General features: G+C 54.7%; 5 protein-coding genes across 8 annotated transcripts; 1 reads left to right on the forward strand and 4 right to left on the reverse strand.

Annotated features, from left to right (window-relative positions):
* Window positions 1–4,457: 4,457 nt before the first annotated feature.
* Window positions 4,458–5,247, reverse strand: LOC108024177 (venom serine protease inhibitor). Its single transcript, XM_017094001.3, has 2 exons — window positions 4,922–5,247; window positions 4,458–4,864 (listed from the first exon to the last, which is right to left on the reverse strand). Exons 1-2 carry the CDS (start codon window positions 4,998–5,000, stop codon window positions 4,635–4,637), a joined length of 309 nt encoding a protein of 102 aa, XP_016949490.1. The 5' UTR covers window positions 5,001–5,247; the 3' UTR covers window positions 4,458–4,634.
* Window positions 5,248–5,437: 190 nt separating this feature from the next.
* Window positions 5,438–10,808, reverse strand: LOC108024173 (protein suppressor of white apricot). Of its 4 annotated transcripts, XM_017093993.3 has the most exons (8): window positions 10,276–10,794; window positions 9,229–9,401; window positions 8,046–8,254; window positions 7,259–7,963; window positions 6,887–7,205; window positions 6,577–6,831; window positions 6,384–6,512; window positions 5,438–6,330 (listed from the first exon to the last, which is right to left on the reverse strand). In XM_017093993.3, exons 1-8 carry the CDS (start codon window positions 10,563–10,565, stop codon window positions 5,531–5,533), a joined length of 2,880 nt encoding a protein of 959 aa, XP_016949482.1. In that variant the 5' UTR covers window positions 10,566–10,794; the 3' UTR covers window positions 5,438–5,530. The 4 variants fall into 4 exon arrangements, with proteins under 4 accessions (XP_016949482.1, XP_043949657.1, XP_016949484.1 ...); XM_044093722.2 differs by lacking the exon at window positions 9,229–9,401 and having other exon boundaries at window positions 10,665–10,787; XM_017093995.3 differs by lacking the exons at window positions 5,438–6,330; window positions 6,384–6,512; window positions 6,577–6,831; ... (1 more) ...; window positions 7,259–7,963; window positions 8,046–8,254 and adding an exon at window positions 8,299–8,659 and having other exon boundaries at window positions 10,276–10,808.
* Window positions 10,809–10,970: 162 nt separating this feature from the next.
* On the reverse strand, window positions 10,971–12,741 carry LOC108024174 (gamma-butyrobetaine dioxygenase). Its single transcript, XM_017093998.3, has 2 exons — window positions 12,158–12,741; window positions 10,971–11,847 (listed from the first exon to the last, which is right to left on the reverse strand). The coding sequence occupies exons 1-2, from the start codon at window positions 12,739–12,741 to the stop codon at window positions 11,214–11,216; spliced, it is 1,218 nt and encodes a 405-aa protein (XP_016949487.1). The 3' UTR covers window positions 10,971–11,213.
* A 64-nt stretch (window positions 12,742–12,805) lies between these two features.
* Window positions 12,806–13,515, reverse strand: LOC108024176 (uncharacterized). The gene is made up of 2 exons (XM_017094000.3): window positions 13,267–13,515; window positions 12,806–13,208 (listed from the first exon to the last, which is right to left on the reverse strand). The coding sequence occupies exons 1-2, from the start codon at window positions 13,431–13,433 to the stop codon at window positions 12,806–12,808; spliced, it is 570 nt and encodes a 189-aa protein (XP_016949489.1). The 5' UTR covers window positions 13,434–13,515.
* Window positions 13,516–13,633: 118 nt separating this feature from the next.
* LOC108024227 (cell division control protein 45 homolog) lies at window positions 13,634–15,905 on the forward strand. The gene is made up of 2 exons (XM_017094099.3): window positions 13,634–14,760; window positions 14,817–15,905. Exons 1-2 carry the CDS (start codon window positions 13,847–13,849, stop codon window positions 15,631–15,633), a joined length of 1,731 nt encoding a protein of 576 aa, XP_016949588.1. The 5' UTR covers window positions 13,634–13,846; the 3' UTR covers window positions 15,634–15,905.
* Window positions 15,906–15,945: the final 40 nt, after the last annotated feature.

The following is a 15,945-nucleotide window of genomic DNA, read 5'->3' on the forward strand; positions in this document are numbered from 1 at the left end:
AACCGTTGAAGAGCACTGACAAGCTGGAATGATCGGGGCCTTGGCATGGGAGCTTTCGCCAGACTTTCAGCGGATTATTCGGGGACACAGGAGTCAGGGGTCTTCGCCTCCTGCATTCAGCATGAAAGTAAGGTCGCAGCCCTATAATATAATCATGGGGATATTCCGATCCGGACCGATTCAGACGAATAGGTGTACATCAACTGGTTCCATCTGATAACCAGGACACTCGGTAGCTTCCCCCTGGCTATACCCTTGCTTTTGCTCAGTGAAACAAGCGCTGTTCAAAATCTCTATAAGGCATTGACAAGCCAATCTGCCCAATAGTCCCCATTGCGCCGATTCGAGCCCCAATAAATATCGCACGTATAAGCGGGGTAGAATGGGACTTGGAGTTTCTGCTTCACGCAGACCACCCTCCGCCTGCCGGAGCCACCGCCCCGCCGCGGGGCAGAAAAGAGCAACACTTGCAGCACGACCGGCCAAGGAATCCGACAGCAGCTGAAAGCACGAGCAGCGAGCAGCAGGCAGGAGCAACAATTTATCTTCGTTTGTTGCGGAAGTTGCAAGTGCAATAAACAACATCGGAGGGGGCGGCCGGCGGGGCGTGGCGAGCATAGGGTGCCTGGCACAGCACACTGTCGGTTAAAATAATACCGAAAATTGCAGCTAACGCGGGAGCGGCGGAGAGGGGGCAGAGGGCGGGCTGGGAGCTGCGGGCAAATGAAATGAAGCGCGTGGCAGGGATTCCTAAAAAATGAGCACAATTAATTGTTACCCTCTGCTTGCCCGGGCGTCAGTGGCGCAAGGGCGCCACTTGGGGGGCGGCACGGGGCGTGGCAGCACTAGTTGGCTGCAATTAGCTGGCGTTTCTGCATTTGTCCCAGGTAAAGCAGTCGCAATGCGAACGGATGTTTCCAGATCCTCGGGATAATTAATGGAGCATTTTCTTGGCCTTTTCAAGAGAGCTGCTAATTAGGCATCTCGGTCCCCGCAGCGCAGGCTCCTTAGTTAATCAATTCAGACGACAATAAAGCTGGCCCAGTCACTTGATTTGCGATAAATGGCAAGCTGCAGCAAGCTGCTCCGAAGGACACTTGTGGCACTTTCCGTTCCGTCGATGTGTATGGATGTGCGGACGGGTGGCCAGTGGGCGGCGAGCTGCCACGGATGTTTGGCGACCGCCCAATTGCAGCTGCCAGTGGGCGGACGGGGTCGAAGGGCGGGTCAGAGGATCAGGCGGGGGCCATTTGCCAATCGCTTTGCCATCGCTTCCGCGTCCGCTCTGCCGTGGCCGCCCATGTGTGTGGGGGGCCCGGCCAATGACATAATCAGCCTGAAAATGCTAATCAAGATATTATACTGCAGTGCGCCCGACCTTAGACATGCGGGCCTCTCCACATTGCCGGGACTTTGGCTGGGCCAGTAGCCGTAGCCTCGTAACCTCTCCCAGCTCCTAAATATTTTGGGGATCATACATCACGGGTGTGCTTAGGTGCACATTCGAGCTGGTTGCCTGGCGAACCTTGGAACCTTCTTGAAAAAGTACTGAAATGAAAACATATACACAAATGCAGCCATGTGTGCGCTCGCCTCAATGCAAATAATGCATTTCATAATCAAGAGAGCCTGCCCAGCCTCTGCGAGTCCTCGAGCCACCCACCGGTCCCCTTGCCCCGGCAATCACAAGGCCAGGAGACTGGACTGGGCTGAGAGTGTGTGCGCTCGAGGTGCCCTTCGACCCGGAGCTCAGGGCAGGGAATAATTACAGGAAGATTGGACCACCCGCCACATGGGTGGCAATCGGATTCCAAACTATTATCTAGGTCTGTGGGTCGATCGGCATAGCCGGCACTGCCCACTCACTTCTGCAGCCGAGTTCAAGCTGGGCAAATTAAAAGAACGTGGCCGACAACACCAAGAACACCCCGAGTTTGGTTGAAGCACTCAAGCAACATTAAATCGAGTCCAGACCGCAAATACAATGAGGGATGCAGCGAATGTTCCCTCCATCCTTGGGATGGGCCTTGGGATGGGGTCCCCGCTTAGGCCCTTTCGCCACTTTTCGGCCAAAACAGCGGGAAAGAAACGCAATAAATAAAGCAGCCGCAAGCAAAACTTTTGTCAGCCGCAGCACCCGAAAGGGCACCGAAATGTGATAGCATTTGGGCCTCAGGAAGGGCTTTCGAGTGGGAGTCCAAGGACGGACGAGTGTGCGTGCCAGTGAGGCCCGGCGAACACTCCTACACCCAGAACATAGATCGGAAAGGAAGTCGAATGGCAGTTACTTGAAAATGCAAACATCCAGATTGCAGATAGGTGCCTCTGGCCAGCGGGAAATCCCTTACCTTCGACCCCCCGAGTACGGGGGACTTGGTGCCCTTCAGTGGGGCATGCGTCTGTAGCCCCACGCACAAGTCGATAAACAATGCCGAAAAGGGTATCCCTCACTCTCCCTGCTGGCAAGGCGAAGTGGCCGCCTGGCGTTAGAAAAAGTCAAATTATTCGGGCTCTGTTTGCGGTGCGTTTGCTCCCCTGCCTGGTGTTTGCTTGTTGTTCGCCCTCCCTGTTCCTGTTCCTGGTTCCTGGTTCCTGGGTCCCTGAATGGGCAAGGGAAACTTTCTTTTCGCACGCACACTTCGCTTCACCGGCCCGCCCCGCAGCCTCTCGAACACTCGAAGATTGAGTGACAGTCGCTGATATCCTGGCCAGGAGTCGAAAGGAAGGGGCGCGGGACGTGTATCCATTCATACGCCCGTCGAGTGTGTCGATGATTTTTCGCCGAACTTTTCACTTTGATTCCGTTTGAATTTCCGCAGGTCCGCACAGCGGGCGCTTTCCTTCTCCCCCGGTGCGGAATTCAATTTGAGGAATACTCCTCGGCGTCTTTGACAAACAAACGGGGCGGTGGGGCGGTGGGGCGGAGGAGTCCACACACATGCTTGCATTGCAAATCCAAAAGCCAAACGAGCGCTTTTTCAGCCTTTTGATACCCCCAAAAATGCAGCCTACTGGAGTGTATCAGAACCGAGGATGTTCAACTGAGACATAGGGGTTTCAAACGGGAGGATTATCAAAATATCAGACAAGTTTAATACTAAGGAGAAATGGCTCCCATCCCTTTGCATTGAAAACCAGGAGCCCGTCGAATGCAAATGTCTTCTGAAGATCAAACTCAAAGTCTTCGATAATGGTTCCCCTAAAACACAAAAACTCAGTTAGGCTATTGAGTATTTAAACCTATTTTGGAGTGGGTAACAACACAAGAGTCTTACGATGCTAAGAGACCTGGTAATACCAAATGTATCGTGATGTTCTCCCCTGTTTAGGGGGCAACTAGGAGTCGGGAGAGGCGCTTTTCTTTTCCACCGCACGCGGTCGCAAAAATTGCTCGGCGATGGAGGGGCGGGCTTGGAGGCGGGAAAGCGGGCGGCAGACTCGAATGTTTGCTCATGTAAATCGAGCAGCCCTCCTGCTCGCCCCCCGCCGGGCACCCACCGCACCACCCGCTTGCTCGGGGGAGTTTATTAAGGTTTGGCTCGGGCGCCGCCAGCACATTCGACTCGATGACGGCAAACATTTACATTTTGCATTCAGCTCGTTGTCATCGGTCGCCGATTCCTTGCGCGGCTTAGGTACTGCGTTTGAGAGTCCTGCTCCTTGATGTGCCCACATCCCCACCTCCCCACCTCCCTCCAGTGCCGGCTTTAAGCGCCCAGCCTCCACCAACACGTGGTTTCCTCTCTTTAAACATGACGCGAGATTGGGACTCACCTGTAGTATTAGTCTGCTGAACCTCCTCTTCTGTTGTACGATCACCATAATATGTCCTGCCGAACATCCGTTCTTCTTCTATTGCACATAGCTTGCTGATCCTCCAATCTTCTCCTCTGAGTTTCGTGGCCCCACTTGGGCAAGTAAGATCCCCGCAGTGATGGGACTCGGGACTGCGACGTAGACACACTTTTGTGGCTCAATTAAGAGTGGCGCTGTTTAAGGTGTGTGCCGGCAGTGTGGTTCCCACACACTCGCCACGCGCCTTGTGTTTGCCCAGCTCGTAGAACGTGGAAAACGGGGTCCATTCCTATGTGCACACCGTTCCAATACCTCTGCGCTCTGCCTGCTCGCACCTGGAACCGTGGGTGGTAAGCTTCTTTGGAGAGGTTACATGAAACTTGGGCTTACCCTCTTTCCCGCAGTGTATGAGCTTGCTCTCCTGACTACTCTCCATATTCCAGACTGAACTTGGACTAATAATTGCCTATGTTTTCTGTTTTCCAGCTCCTAAAACCGTGGGTGGTAAGCTTTCTTTCAAGAGATCAGATGAAACTTGAGCTCACCCTCTTTCCCCAGTGGATGAGCTTGCTCTCTTGACTACTCTCCATACTCCAGTTTGAACTTGGATCTTTAGGCTCATGAAACAGTACAACAACGAACCATTAAAACACCTGTGAGAATTCCAGTTTACACTCTCATCTGGTTCCGAGCCGCCAAGCCAGATGCCGCCTTTATTCCGATTCACCATTCAAGTCACGCTTGTCGAGTGGCCCGATTGTCGTTTCCACTGCCGCAAACAATGCCGCGATCATCCCATTGACTTCACCGCCTTCCAGTCTGCAGTGCTCGAGTTGTTCTTAGTCAGCTTCTTCTCGGTAACCCATCTGCCTTCCGCGGCCGCCTGTGCTGCACTTGGCGAGGGGAATGCACCTGCCCGCCGGGTTCCTGGCGAATCCCTTGGTGCAGTAGCACCCATCCGGACACCGGATGTGGTTGATCAGGCAGGGCTTCCCCAGCGTTGAACATTCCGTCTGACAGCTGGGACCGCAGGCCAGGAAGGTCTCGTTTTCCGGGCACTCTCGGGGCGCTGGAGACGTGAACAGGTATTAAAGAGGGTTCGTTTCCGAGTGGTCGGGGCACTTACTTATGGGAACCTGCGCGGTGGCCGTGAGCACCAGGCAGCAACAGCCGACCAGCACCAAGTAATTCGAGGGGAGCACCATGATCGAAACCTGCGGAGCATCCACAGCAAACTAAGCCGATGAGCTCACTTCCCGGGCCTTTTATACCCACTACGCGGGCAGGGTACACTGCAACCTACGTACTACTTTGATACCTATCCACAGCCGGACAGCCTCGTCTCTTAACCAACATGCATTAAGCTTGATACCAAACAGTGGAGCTTGTCCTTCCCAATCCTCCCTAGCTTAGTCATTTAAAGTTTAATTTATGTATGAAAGGAGAAAATAACATGTACTAGGCAGAGGAAGAGATTCGAGAAACGTGAGCTGGGCATCACGCTCAATTTCATTAAGTAACTTGTCCAGATAACTTACAGTCCACTCAGGGCATCCGCTAGTTGACTTCAAAGGCGAGGTGGGCGATGCGGGATCCACCACAGTAGTACTCCCAACTTGCTTAGGGTAACCACACCGCTTGCTTACGAAAAATTGTTGGTGGTTTATTAGATACAACTTGTGAACTACAAAAAACTTTGAAATGTGGAGCTGGATGGGGGGCAGCGGTTGGATCATCAGGGGGAGCTGCTGCGCCGGCGTCGTTTGTGCCGCCTGTGGGTCTTCTTGGTGGGCGTGCGGCGCCGCTGCTGCTGGCGTCGCTGTTCCGTGTCCCGACTGCCGGAGTAGCTTCGCGATCTGCTCCGCCTGTGGGTCCTTGATATGCTTCTGCTCCTGCTCCGCCGGATGCTCCTGGACCGGCTTTTACTCTTACTCCGCCTCCTCTTTTTGGGGCTCTTCCTTTGCTGCGCTGACTGGTGCTGCGACTTTCTGGCCGGGATCAACGATGGCTCCTTGGAAAGTTTACTGCTTCTCTGGCGTCGTCGGTGGGGGGATTCTCGACTGGAAGTGCTGCTGCGACTGCTCCGGCCATTTCGGCTGCGACTTCTGCTCGGGCGGGAGGTCTTGCGCTGTCGCAAGCTTGAGGATCGCGAGGTGGTCGTGGCCACCAGCTGGACGTCGTCGTCGTCGGAAAGAAGAACGGCAGGAGGAGGAGCCACGGGGAGGAGCACGGGTTTGCTAGTAAAGGTGTTCGTGCTGTCATCGTTCAGCAGATTGTACTTCTCCAGATCGCCGCCATCCTCCTCCTCGTCGTCCTCCTCATCCTCCTGCTTTTCCCCTCCGAGTCTCCCCTCGGGCTTCTGATCTCCCGCTTCGTCATCGTCGTCGGGTCCGAAGTAGGTTATTGGTATGGATCGCACCGAGTCGTTCGACTCGTCGTCACTTTCGACGGCTGCCGTTTGGGAAGCTCCTGCTGCAGGCTCTGGAGGATTCGGAGCAGCTCCGGACACAGCGGAGCCCACAGTGGCACCCTCACCTGGTCGAAATTTTTGGTATATGTCGCAAGATTGTGATGTATGGTAGACCTACCTTTTATCTGATTAAGAAAGGCCATCGCCTTACGCTTTCGCTCTAGTTGCAGTTGCTTTTCGCGGGAAATCATCCCGTTCAGCTTTTCACGGGCTATCTGCGCCAGCTTGTCCTTTACGCGCTCCTCGGCTTCAAGACCATATGGTACATTTTTTAATATAAACATCAAGTCCCGTGTCTATTTGTATCTCACCTTGACGGTGCTCTTTCTGCGACGAAGAACTCGAGGGGGAACCCGTGGAGGACCCCCCTGCCTTTTGGCCGGCGGTTCTGGCCAACAGTTGCGTCTCCACCTGCTTGATGGCCCGCTGCACACTATCTGGCATGCCTGGACGCACTTGCTCCGCCCCGGCCATCGAACTGGTCTCCTCGTCGCTGGCCTCCTGCGGAAGAGTGGGTTGCAATGGACCATGCTCATCCCGAGCGCGAATGGAGAAACTTACAGGAGCTAATAATAAAATCACAAAATTATTACTTATTACGGGAGAGTCCTTTAGACCTACCCTTATCCAGATTGTTCCCAGCTGCAGCTGCCGCTCCACCGAAACTGAGTCCCTTCTTGGACATCAAGGCGGCTGCTACGGCGGCCGCCTTGCGGGTCTTCTCCTCCTTGGAAGCCGCGTCCACATCGTCCGTCACTTTGTACAAGTAGTAGGCATAGTACTCATTGGCCGGCAACAGGAAACTAAACCGCTCGACGCTCTTCGTGCGCAAGGTCTCCTCGAATTGCCGCCCGTTCTTGATCACGTACGTGGCCGTCTTGTCGATTATGTGCCGCAGACTCTCCTCCGGAACTGGAAACGTCAAGACGGGCTCGGGCTTCTGTAAAAGAACCAAGATAAGGTATGGGTTTTGGGGACTAAGAGTGAAACTACCTTCTCGGGCTCCTTTTCTGGCTGGGCTGCATCCTCCTCCCCTTCACTTTCGGAACTGTAGTTTTGGGCCAAGGCCAGAGCACTCGTGTTCTTGAGCAGCTCCACCTGCGGCGGCTCGCGACTGTTCTCATCCTGCTGTTCCTGGACTGTCGTTTCCGCCTCGTGGGTAAACGTGCTCCCGTTGTACTGGAGCAGCACTGGCGTGAATTCCCCTCCCTGACTGTTGTGACCGTCGGATCGGCAGCTGGGGGTGGGGGAGGCCGTGCCCGAGTGCTGCGAGTTTCCTGGATTACTTGACTCGTCCTCCTGCAGAACCGCTTGAAGCGGCACTCCCTTGATCTTGCTGATGAGCTGGGTGTAAGCACAGTTGGCCGAGGGTTTGTACTTTATGGTGGGCACCGTGATGACTTGATTGGTGTTCTTCCTTCCGCTTGCGCCGTCCTCGGTGTTAACGTTCGAGTTTTGTGATTCCTGATCGGGATTCTGCTGATCCAACGTGGTTTCCGGAGCGGGCGGGAACTTGGCCGCCTTGATGGCGGCCAATAGGTGGCGGTAGTACGGCTGTAGGTAGCCGCCCTGGGTGAGGAAGTCAAACTGCGTGTTGTTCGCCTGCTTCGCCTTGATTAGGATTTCCATCTGCGCGCCCTGGGTCGCGATAAAGCGAGCAGTCTTCTCAATGATGGCGTGCTGTTTCATCGTTTCCGGCTGAAATCGCATTGAATGTCGAAGTTAAATGCATGTCACCCAACAGAGGAAAAGGGGTTCCACAGCAGGATCTCGAACTCACCAACTGCATGCCCAGCGGAGGTACCAGCATCAGGGTGTACGGTAGGACGAAGGGCAGCTCGTTCTCCTCGGAGGTGGGCGAGAGCTGCGAGGGCGCAGTGGAAGAGCTGCCCAGGGAAGCCGAGGCTGCCGACTGGCCATCGTACTGGAAGCCAACTTGGCTGTAGTTGCCGCCGGAGGTCTCCTGCTGCAGCCGCTTGAGGTCCTCCTCTGCGGGATCCGCGTAACCGGGCCAAAATAAGAGCAGAGAACACATGCAATTTTGCGACTTTAGTACGGGTGGCGTTAAATGCGTAAAACATTCGAATCAGAGCGAGAGAATCGTATTCAAGTTGATGCGAACGAGAGAGACAGAGAGAAAGAGAGAGAGGGATGGGGCTAGCTGAAAGCGACTTTTGGTTTCACTGGGAATCTTTCCGTGGGCTCCTCGGTCTCCGGACTACCCACAGCAACAACATCACTGTCGCTCCGCTAATACAACCTGAAAGAAACGATTTAATCTATCAGGTGGTGAGGATTGCGTATTTACCTGCTCCAGACAAGGACTCTCTCTGGAAATATCGAGGGGGATGTCGGTGGTTTCTTTGTCGGTGGTTGGTTTTGGTTTGATTGGTACTGATTTGGTTCAATATATTGCAACATGCGTTTTGTGTTTGATCGATTTGATAATTGCAGTACTTCTAACACAATTAACAATTTGAGGAGCTCGGGATCAGGGTGTCGACGTCGCTGGGATAGACACGTAGGTGCTAGCGAGTGCACTTCATGCCACATAACATGCAAGGAAGGAGGCACAGTTCTCAATGGCTTGGTTGCTCTAGATCTGATACATGGTCCACCAAGTCTGAAACCATCCCCAGTTAGCTGTTACGAAGTCATCCCAGACACCAATCGGATTGCCAAACTCTTCATTGATCAAACATTAGTTTACCCAAAACCAGGATTATTTTTAGAGAAGGATGTAATCGGAAAAAGGGTAATCTGTATAGACATCACAGATAACTCCCAATTTTAAACACTTTATGGTGTGCTTGGAAATCCCAACCAGACTGATTTGGAGAAGCGATTTCTGGGGAGCCCCTCTAGAGACCACCCCACACCCAGCGGATCCCTGTATTGATCTATCGACACCCCGACCCAGACCGTCGGATCCAAAGGTACTACCAGATCACCGTGCCACTCACCTTGTCGCAGTCGCAGCTCCTCCTCGTTGTTGTAGAGGAACAGGTAGCGCTCCTCCTCGCACAGTTGCTCGGCGCGCTGCTCCTCGGCGCTCAAGTACTCCAGCCTGTTGCCGTAGCCTCCTGGGGGCGCCTCGTGGGGCGCCAGCTCGCAGAGCGCACCTCGCACATCGTATCTGGGGTTCCGACGCAGGTCGCGGTGGGTGCACGGTTAGGGAGCCGAAAGAAAGCAAGCAGAGAAATATAAACAGAGAGGAGAGGAGCATTATCAGTGGGCGTGGCAGTTCCAGGGGCGGCGCGAATCGGGGCGGGCGAAACAGAGGGAGGGGCGGCTCCCCCGGAACCTCCCAGCCCTTCGCAGTCCCCGTTCGCTTCGCACACTCTCGCGCATTCACACAATATTCATAGGCATTCGGTCATAATGCAGTTTCAGACTAGATTAGGTTTAAGGCTAGAGATCGTTCATATACATACCGCTCCGGTGGCTAAAAAGTTAATCGGTTTACATTTAAATGGTCAAAGAATTACAGTTTCAAATTGTATGGATAGAGATTACAGTTTGAGAAGCACTGAAAAGAGCTGTTATTACAATGGTGTGTCGGGTGTCGTGTGTCGGGTGTGTGCGTGTGTGGGTGGGGGTGTGGGTGTGTGGGTGTAGTGTGTGCGGAGTGTGTCCGCAGATCGGTCACGAGCCCTTGCAGGTGAGTTCGGGGCAAACAGCACTGGCATTGGATTGATTTTCAGAAATATCGATGCAACCGAGTTGCCCTTCAACTCTCGAGGCGCCTAGTCGCTTGACTCCTGGCTCTAAGCTAACTGGGTTGTGGATCGAAGCTAATCAAGTGGGCACTTGGCTGCTGGTTACCACCAATTCAGTAACTCATTGGCAGCTGCAAGCAGGTTCAGAACCCCGCTGCTAGTCGTCTGGCCGCTGCTGTGGATGAGTGTGGTCCTAACGGGACACGACGGGCATGTGGTGTGTGTGTGTGGCAGTGGTGTGCGTACTGATTAATCGTAAAGCTATTGCTCGGGTTAGTCCCAATTATTAACCTGTCTATCTTGAGATTTACATCGCCCATCCAGGGAATCAGCTGCTTGCCGTGGTCCATTTCCCGCGCCTTCTCGTCGTCCCGGAAAATCTTGCAGGCGTAGCCGAAGACGAGCAGCTCCAGCGGCGTTTGGCGGGGGTTTTCCGGGTGCGCGGAGGACCCCGTTCCTCCCGCGCCGGTTCCGTTGCTGAGAGCCGTGGACCCGTGCGCGGAGCCGGATCCGTGGCCCGTGCGCCGGAGGATGCCACCGACGCTTCCGCCGCCGGCGCTCCGCACATTGTAGGGCATCATCGCAGCGGAGTCACTGGACCAAAAATGCAGTCCGTTGCTCGGGCCTGGTGCTGCTCTCCCTCTCTCTCTCACTCTCTCTCCCTGCCGCGGCTCACTCACTTTCTACGGATGTCAAGATCTAGGCGCGTGGCCCAGAGGATCGCATTCTACGGCCGGGTGCGTCAATTTCTTTCCATTATACTTTTATTTTGCAAAAATAATGCTTCGGGCCAGCGTGACCGCAACGATAACGATTGAAAATACCACACGGCCTGGAACTGGGCAGCGGTTTAGTTCCAAAAAATACCAGTCGCCACTTCACCACCACCAGTTTTTCGATAACGATGGTGTTGATTTATCGAATGTACGTCGCCCTTCCGATAACACGACTTTTTAAGTTTGTAATAAGTCAACACTAAGAAGGGATTGCAGACCATATTTTGCCTAGATGTTTTTATTGATTGTAAATTTTTGTGAAATTGTTGAACACAAACATTGATCTACATACTTAAAACGTTCTATATTCATTTCATTACCCAGGCACGGGGCGAATAAATATGGTCCGCGGAGAACACTTCACACTAAAAGGGGTTCTTCAGACTTCGGGTTCCTCCCAACAAAACGTATTCCAGAAACTCATTTGGCACTAGACTAACGACTGGCACTAGACTAGTCCTTCGCATTGGGGAACTTCAGAGTCCGCAGTTTGGAGTAGATGATGTCCCAGTCGACGTAGGCGCCCACCAAGTGACGCTTGTTTCCCGGCGCATCCTCGTAGGCCGTTCTCCCGTGCAACATGCGCAGGTTGTTGAACACGAAGACATCGCCGGCTTGGGTCTTGAACTCCACGGCCTCCGATTGGGCGATCTCCAGGAATTTGTCGTAGGCCGCGTACCAGGACACAGCCTGCTCCAGGGACACTGAGAAGCGGCTGTCGCGCTTGGTGGTGTTCTGGTTGATCCTTGCGAACCCGCCGTCCACATCCAGGCAAATCACCGGCGCTCTCCACAGGCTGTGAAAGGGCTTGGAGGCATCGCCATCGTGGCCAATGTCGAACCAGTTCACGGGCACCGATCTCAGCAGCTCGAAGTCCTGCGGGTGCCGTTTCCGCAGCTGAGAGGCCACGTTAAAGCCGTCCGTGAGGGTATTCGCTCCACCACTCGACTCCGACTGGACGAGGGTGTGCAGGATGTTGATGCCCGCCTTGTACTCGTAGTACGGCATGTCAGTGTGAAGCGGCAGGGGAGTCATTAGGTAGGCGTAGTTCCCCGCATTTGGTTTGGACTTAACCTCGAACACGTCACTGGGGAATATGCAAGGCAAGACATATCAATTAAACGAAAGTGAAGCACCGCTGATCACTTAAACACCAAGTCTTGATCGGGCTTCGTGTGCTAGGGCACTATCTAGAAATCTTTATCAAGCGCACAGAGAGAGCACGCTAACACCTGGCTGGACACCAAGAGACAAGCATGCCTGATTCTGGCTGTAACAATCAGCCGATACCTAATGTTTGGTAGATTGGTAGATAATGACCAAGAGCGCTCGGCACATATGCGTTATAAGGTCTCGGAACAAGGGCTGATGTCTGTGCAAGACGGCTGATTAGTTACCCGTAAGTGGTGCGCTTTATGTAGCCAATCCTTTGGGCCAAGTGCTTGGCCACGTCGACGTCGTTGGGAGCTCCTTTCAGGATGGCGAATCCCTGGACGGCCAGTGCCTCCAGCCAATGCTTAAGCTCTGCATCCTGCTGGATAACGTCCTGGTACTGGAACTCCCTTCTCACAGCCTCGAATTCCGACTTTCCCCAGAGTTGTGCGCTTGGCTTGTACACCTCTTCCAGGTAACGCTTCCTGGCAGCCTCTCCGAAGTCCCTTTCTCTTAGCCAGCGCATGTCGAAGGCGCTCTTGTGCTTGTCCTGCCAGAGGATCTCCAACTGCTTCTTGTCCTGGTTGTAGGTCACCTGCGACACTTGGGTGTTCAGCGGTCCGCGCTCCCAGTGGCTTTTCCTCGCCCTAGTGGCCGTGTGAAAGCACTCGGCGCACTGGCAGTTGTCTCTTAGCCAAACTTGTGGGTACTTCAGGAGACTGCCCCGCTCCTCCTGGACTTCCACATAGCCCGCGGTCTGCACGCGAGCTTGTGTGCTCGCTTTCCGCACGAGCAGCAGCCGGGAAATTTGTTGTCTACAGCTCAGCATTCCGGGCTCGACTGCCGAACAATCAGGCGATGGGACAACAGGCAAACGGGCTGATAAAGCTAGCTTATCGCTGGCCGTTTTCTCCCGGGAGAGACACGACTTGCACCACGGATTGCGGCTGCTCCAGCCAGCAATCTCTTTGATTGTCCGCCGGAAAGCTTCGCCGGCTGTGGCAGAGTGAGCACTTCAAGTACAGAGAGATTGGATCGCTTTCGTTGTGGGTTTCTGGCTGGGGCCTCCGGTTGTTCCCAGCATCCCCGTCTTTCCCGCTCCTTTTGGGCTTTTTGCGCTGCCTGCGGTGGCGCTTTTTCCTGGTCCTGGCTTCGCCGCTTGAAGGAGCCTGCTTCTGCGTTGGAGGACTCACCGCCGCCTCCTTGGGCTCTTCGGACACCTGCAGCTCCGTGTTCACGCCGGGCAGCAGGGGCAGGGAACAGCGCTTGCAGAGGGAGCGCTTCAAGGCAGGGGCCCTGAAAAGCAGGTGGATCAGGGATTAGGCTCTGGCCAGCGTCTGGAGTGGCCACTTACATGTGCATCACGGCTTTGGTGCCCACATTCCGGCAGAGCTTCCCGTAGTAGGCGGCTAGCTTGGCCCGATGGCCTTCCGCCATCAAGTTGGACGCCTGGTAGAGGTAGTTCATCCGCGAGGAGACGTGGCGCTGGGCCAGCAGCTTCTTCTTGTTGTCCTTGCTCATGATTTCGCGATGTTTCACACAGCTTTGCTATCTTAATGCAATTCTTGCCTTCTGCTCCTGAACGTAGTGTGTCTCTCCCTTCCCCTGCGATTTAATATCGATATATCTGAGCAGCAAGGCGAATAGTGATGGTGCCACCACACGATCTATCGATGACGGGGAAACAGGCCGGCAGCGATAGCAGCGCGTATCGACGATGCTTCTGCGGCTCTAGCCAGCTGTTTCCCGCGTTTTTGATTCGCGAATTGCAATTGGCGAAAGTGCAGCGGGAAACACGGGAAATAGCACTGGCCGCAGGGAAGCCCGCAACATGCAACGCAGCCCGGCCACCTAGAAGCCACACTCCGCGCACAGCAAACCCCGAGAGACCGTTTCAAGCCCCGAAGCCAAGCACTCCGCGAGGAATCGCAGCCATGTTCGTCCAGGATCTGCGCAACGACTTCTACCGCCAGCTGGTGGGCAAGCGCATCCTGATCGTGGTCAACTACGACATCGATGCCATCTGCGCCAGCCGCATCCTGCAGGCCCTGTTCAAGTACGACCACATGCTCTACACGGTGGTGCCCATAATGGGAGTCACGGGTCTGAAGAGGGCCTACGGAGAGCACCAGGGCGACGTGAAGTACGTGGTGCTGGTCAACTGCGGCGGCTGCGTGGACATCGTGGAGCTCCTGCAGCCGGCGGAGGACGTGACCTTCTTCATCTGCGACTCGCATCGCCCCTTGGATGTTTGCAACATCTACAGCGATCGGCAGGTGTGCATCCTGGGGGACGCCTCCTTGGAGGAGAACATCCCGGCCTTCGAGACCATTTTCTACGACTCCGAGGGGGAGGACGACGACGAGGAGGGCGAATCCTCCGACCAGGAGCAGCAGAACAACGACAGTGGCGCCGGGGACTCCGACCAGGAGGACCAGGCTCCGAGGGGCCACAAGCTCAGCCGCCTGGAGCGGCACGAGCAGCGCATCCTGAAGCAGCGAGTCCGCCGACAATGGGAGTCTGAGCGCGACAGGATCATGTTCGAGTACACACAGTTTAGCTACTATGGCCGCTCCGCCGCTTTGCTGGTTTTCGAGCTGGCCTGGAAGCTCTCGAAGGACAACATGGACCTTCTTTGGTGGGCCATCGTGGGCATCACCGAGCAGCTGCTGCTGGGCAAGATCGAGAGCGGATCGTACACCCTGGAACTGGAGCAGATCCAGTCGCATGTGTCGCGGCTGACGAACAAAACGAATGACCAGAACACGATGAGTGCCTCAAAGATTTGCTTCGAGAACGATTTGCATCTGGTTTTGTACCGCCACTGGCCCGTCACGGAGTCCATGAGGTGAGCACAGTCTAGTCCCTTGATTATGACCCAATAACCATGTGAATTCCGGCCAGGTACTCCCGCTACGCCTCATGCCAACTGAAACTGTGGACTCTGCGCGGCGAGAAGAGACTGCACGAACTCCTGCTCGAGATGGGACTGCCCCTGGTGCACGCCCGGCAAACGTACGGAGCCATGGACCTGGTGCTGCGCAAGGAGTTCTACTCGATGGTCGAACGGCTGGCGGACAAGTACGACATACCGGACATTGTTTACGGCACCTTCACACTCAGCTACGGCTACCGCAGCAGGTATGCGGCGGCGGACTACGTGTACGCCCTGCTCGCCATTATGGAGTCGGTGAAGAAGCACAAGACGCCGGAGGACTGCTTTCTGGAGGCCTCCGATGCCTTGAGTCGTCAGCACAAGCACCTCCTGGCCGCGGGAATCGACCAGGCGAAACTCTTGCACGCCGCTGTTTTTAGGCAGGTGCAGAGCAGTCTGGAGGCACGCCAAGTGCACTCCGCTGGCTCCTTTTTCTACTACGTTCTGCAGGAGGAGCACGCCTTCTTCTCGTACCCCTATGCCCTAGGGCTGCTGGCCCGCTTCCTTTTGCGGGGCCATGTGGCGACGAGTAGAACTAGGCAGGCTCCGGACTTGCCGCTCATCGCAAGCTGTCCGTTGGACGCCGCGCAGGGCATGTGCTTGCTGATCGGGATAGCCCCGGTTAGGGAGGATTCGCCGCGCAACTTCTTCGGCAAGGCCTTCGAGCAGGCGGCGCAGAAGAGCGGCGTTGCCCTGTTGCAGGATTTCTTTGAGCCCGCGGTGGTTCAGCTCCGGCAGAGCGACCTCACCCGCTTTCTGGACGCCCTCACCGTGCTTCTCGCCTGATCCACACTCACTTCAACCTGCTACCCACATCCCTGCTCAATCATGTTTTGTGCTAAGCTAGCTTTTAAGACGAGAGACCTAATGTGTAGACCTAAGCCAAGACTTTAAGGAACCCTATTTATGTGCGATTATATTGTGTATTGACTTCGAAATTGCGCCCAGGACCACGAGAGTACACCTAGGTTAGGAAATTCTTTTTTTCAACAAATATTTGTAAATCTGACCTAGAATAAATTGCGTATATGTTTAAAGTGTTTACCATGGAATAGAAATTCTGTTTTTGGATTTGGGTGGACCGAAGAAATCATTCCA

Source organism: Drosophila biarmipes, chromosome X (genome assembly GCF_025231255.1).
Source record: "Drosophila biarmipes strain raj3 chromosome X, RU_DBia_V1.1, whole genome shotgun sequence".
NCBI lineage: Eukaryota > Metazoa > Arthropoda > Insecta > Diptera > Drosophilidae > Drosophila > Drosophila biarmipes.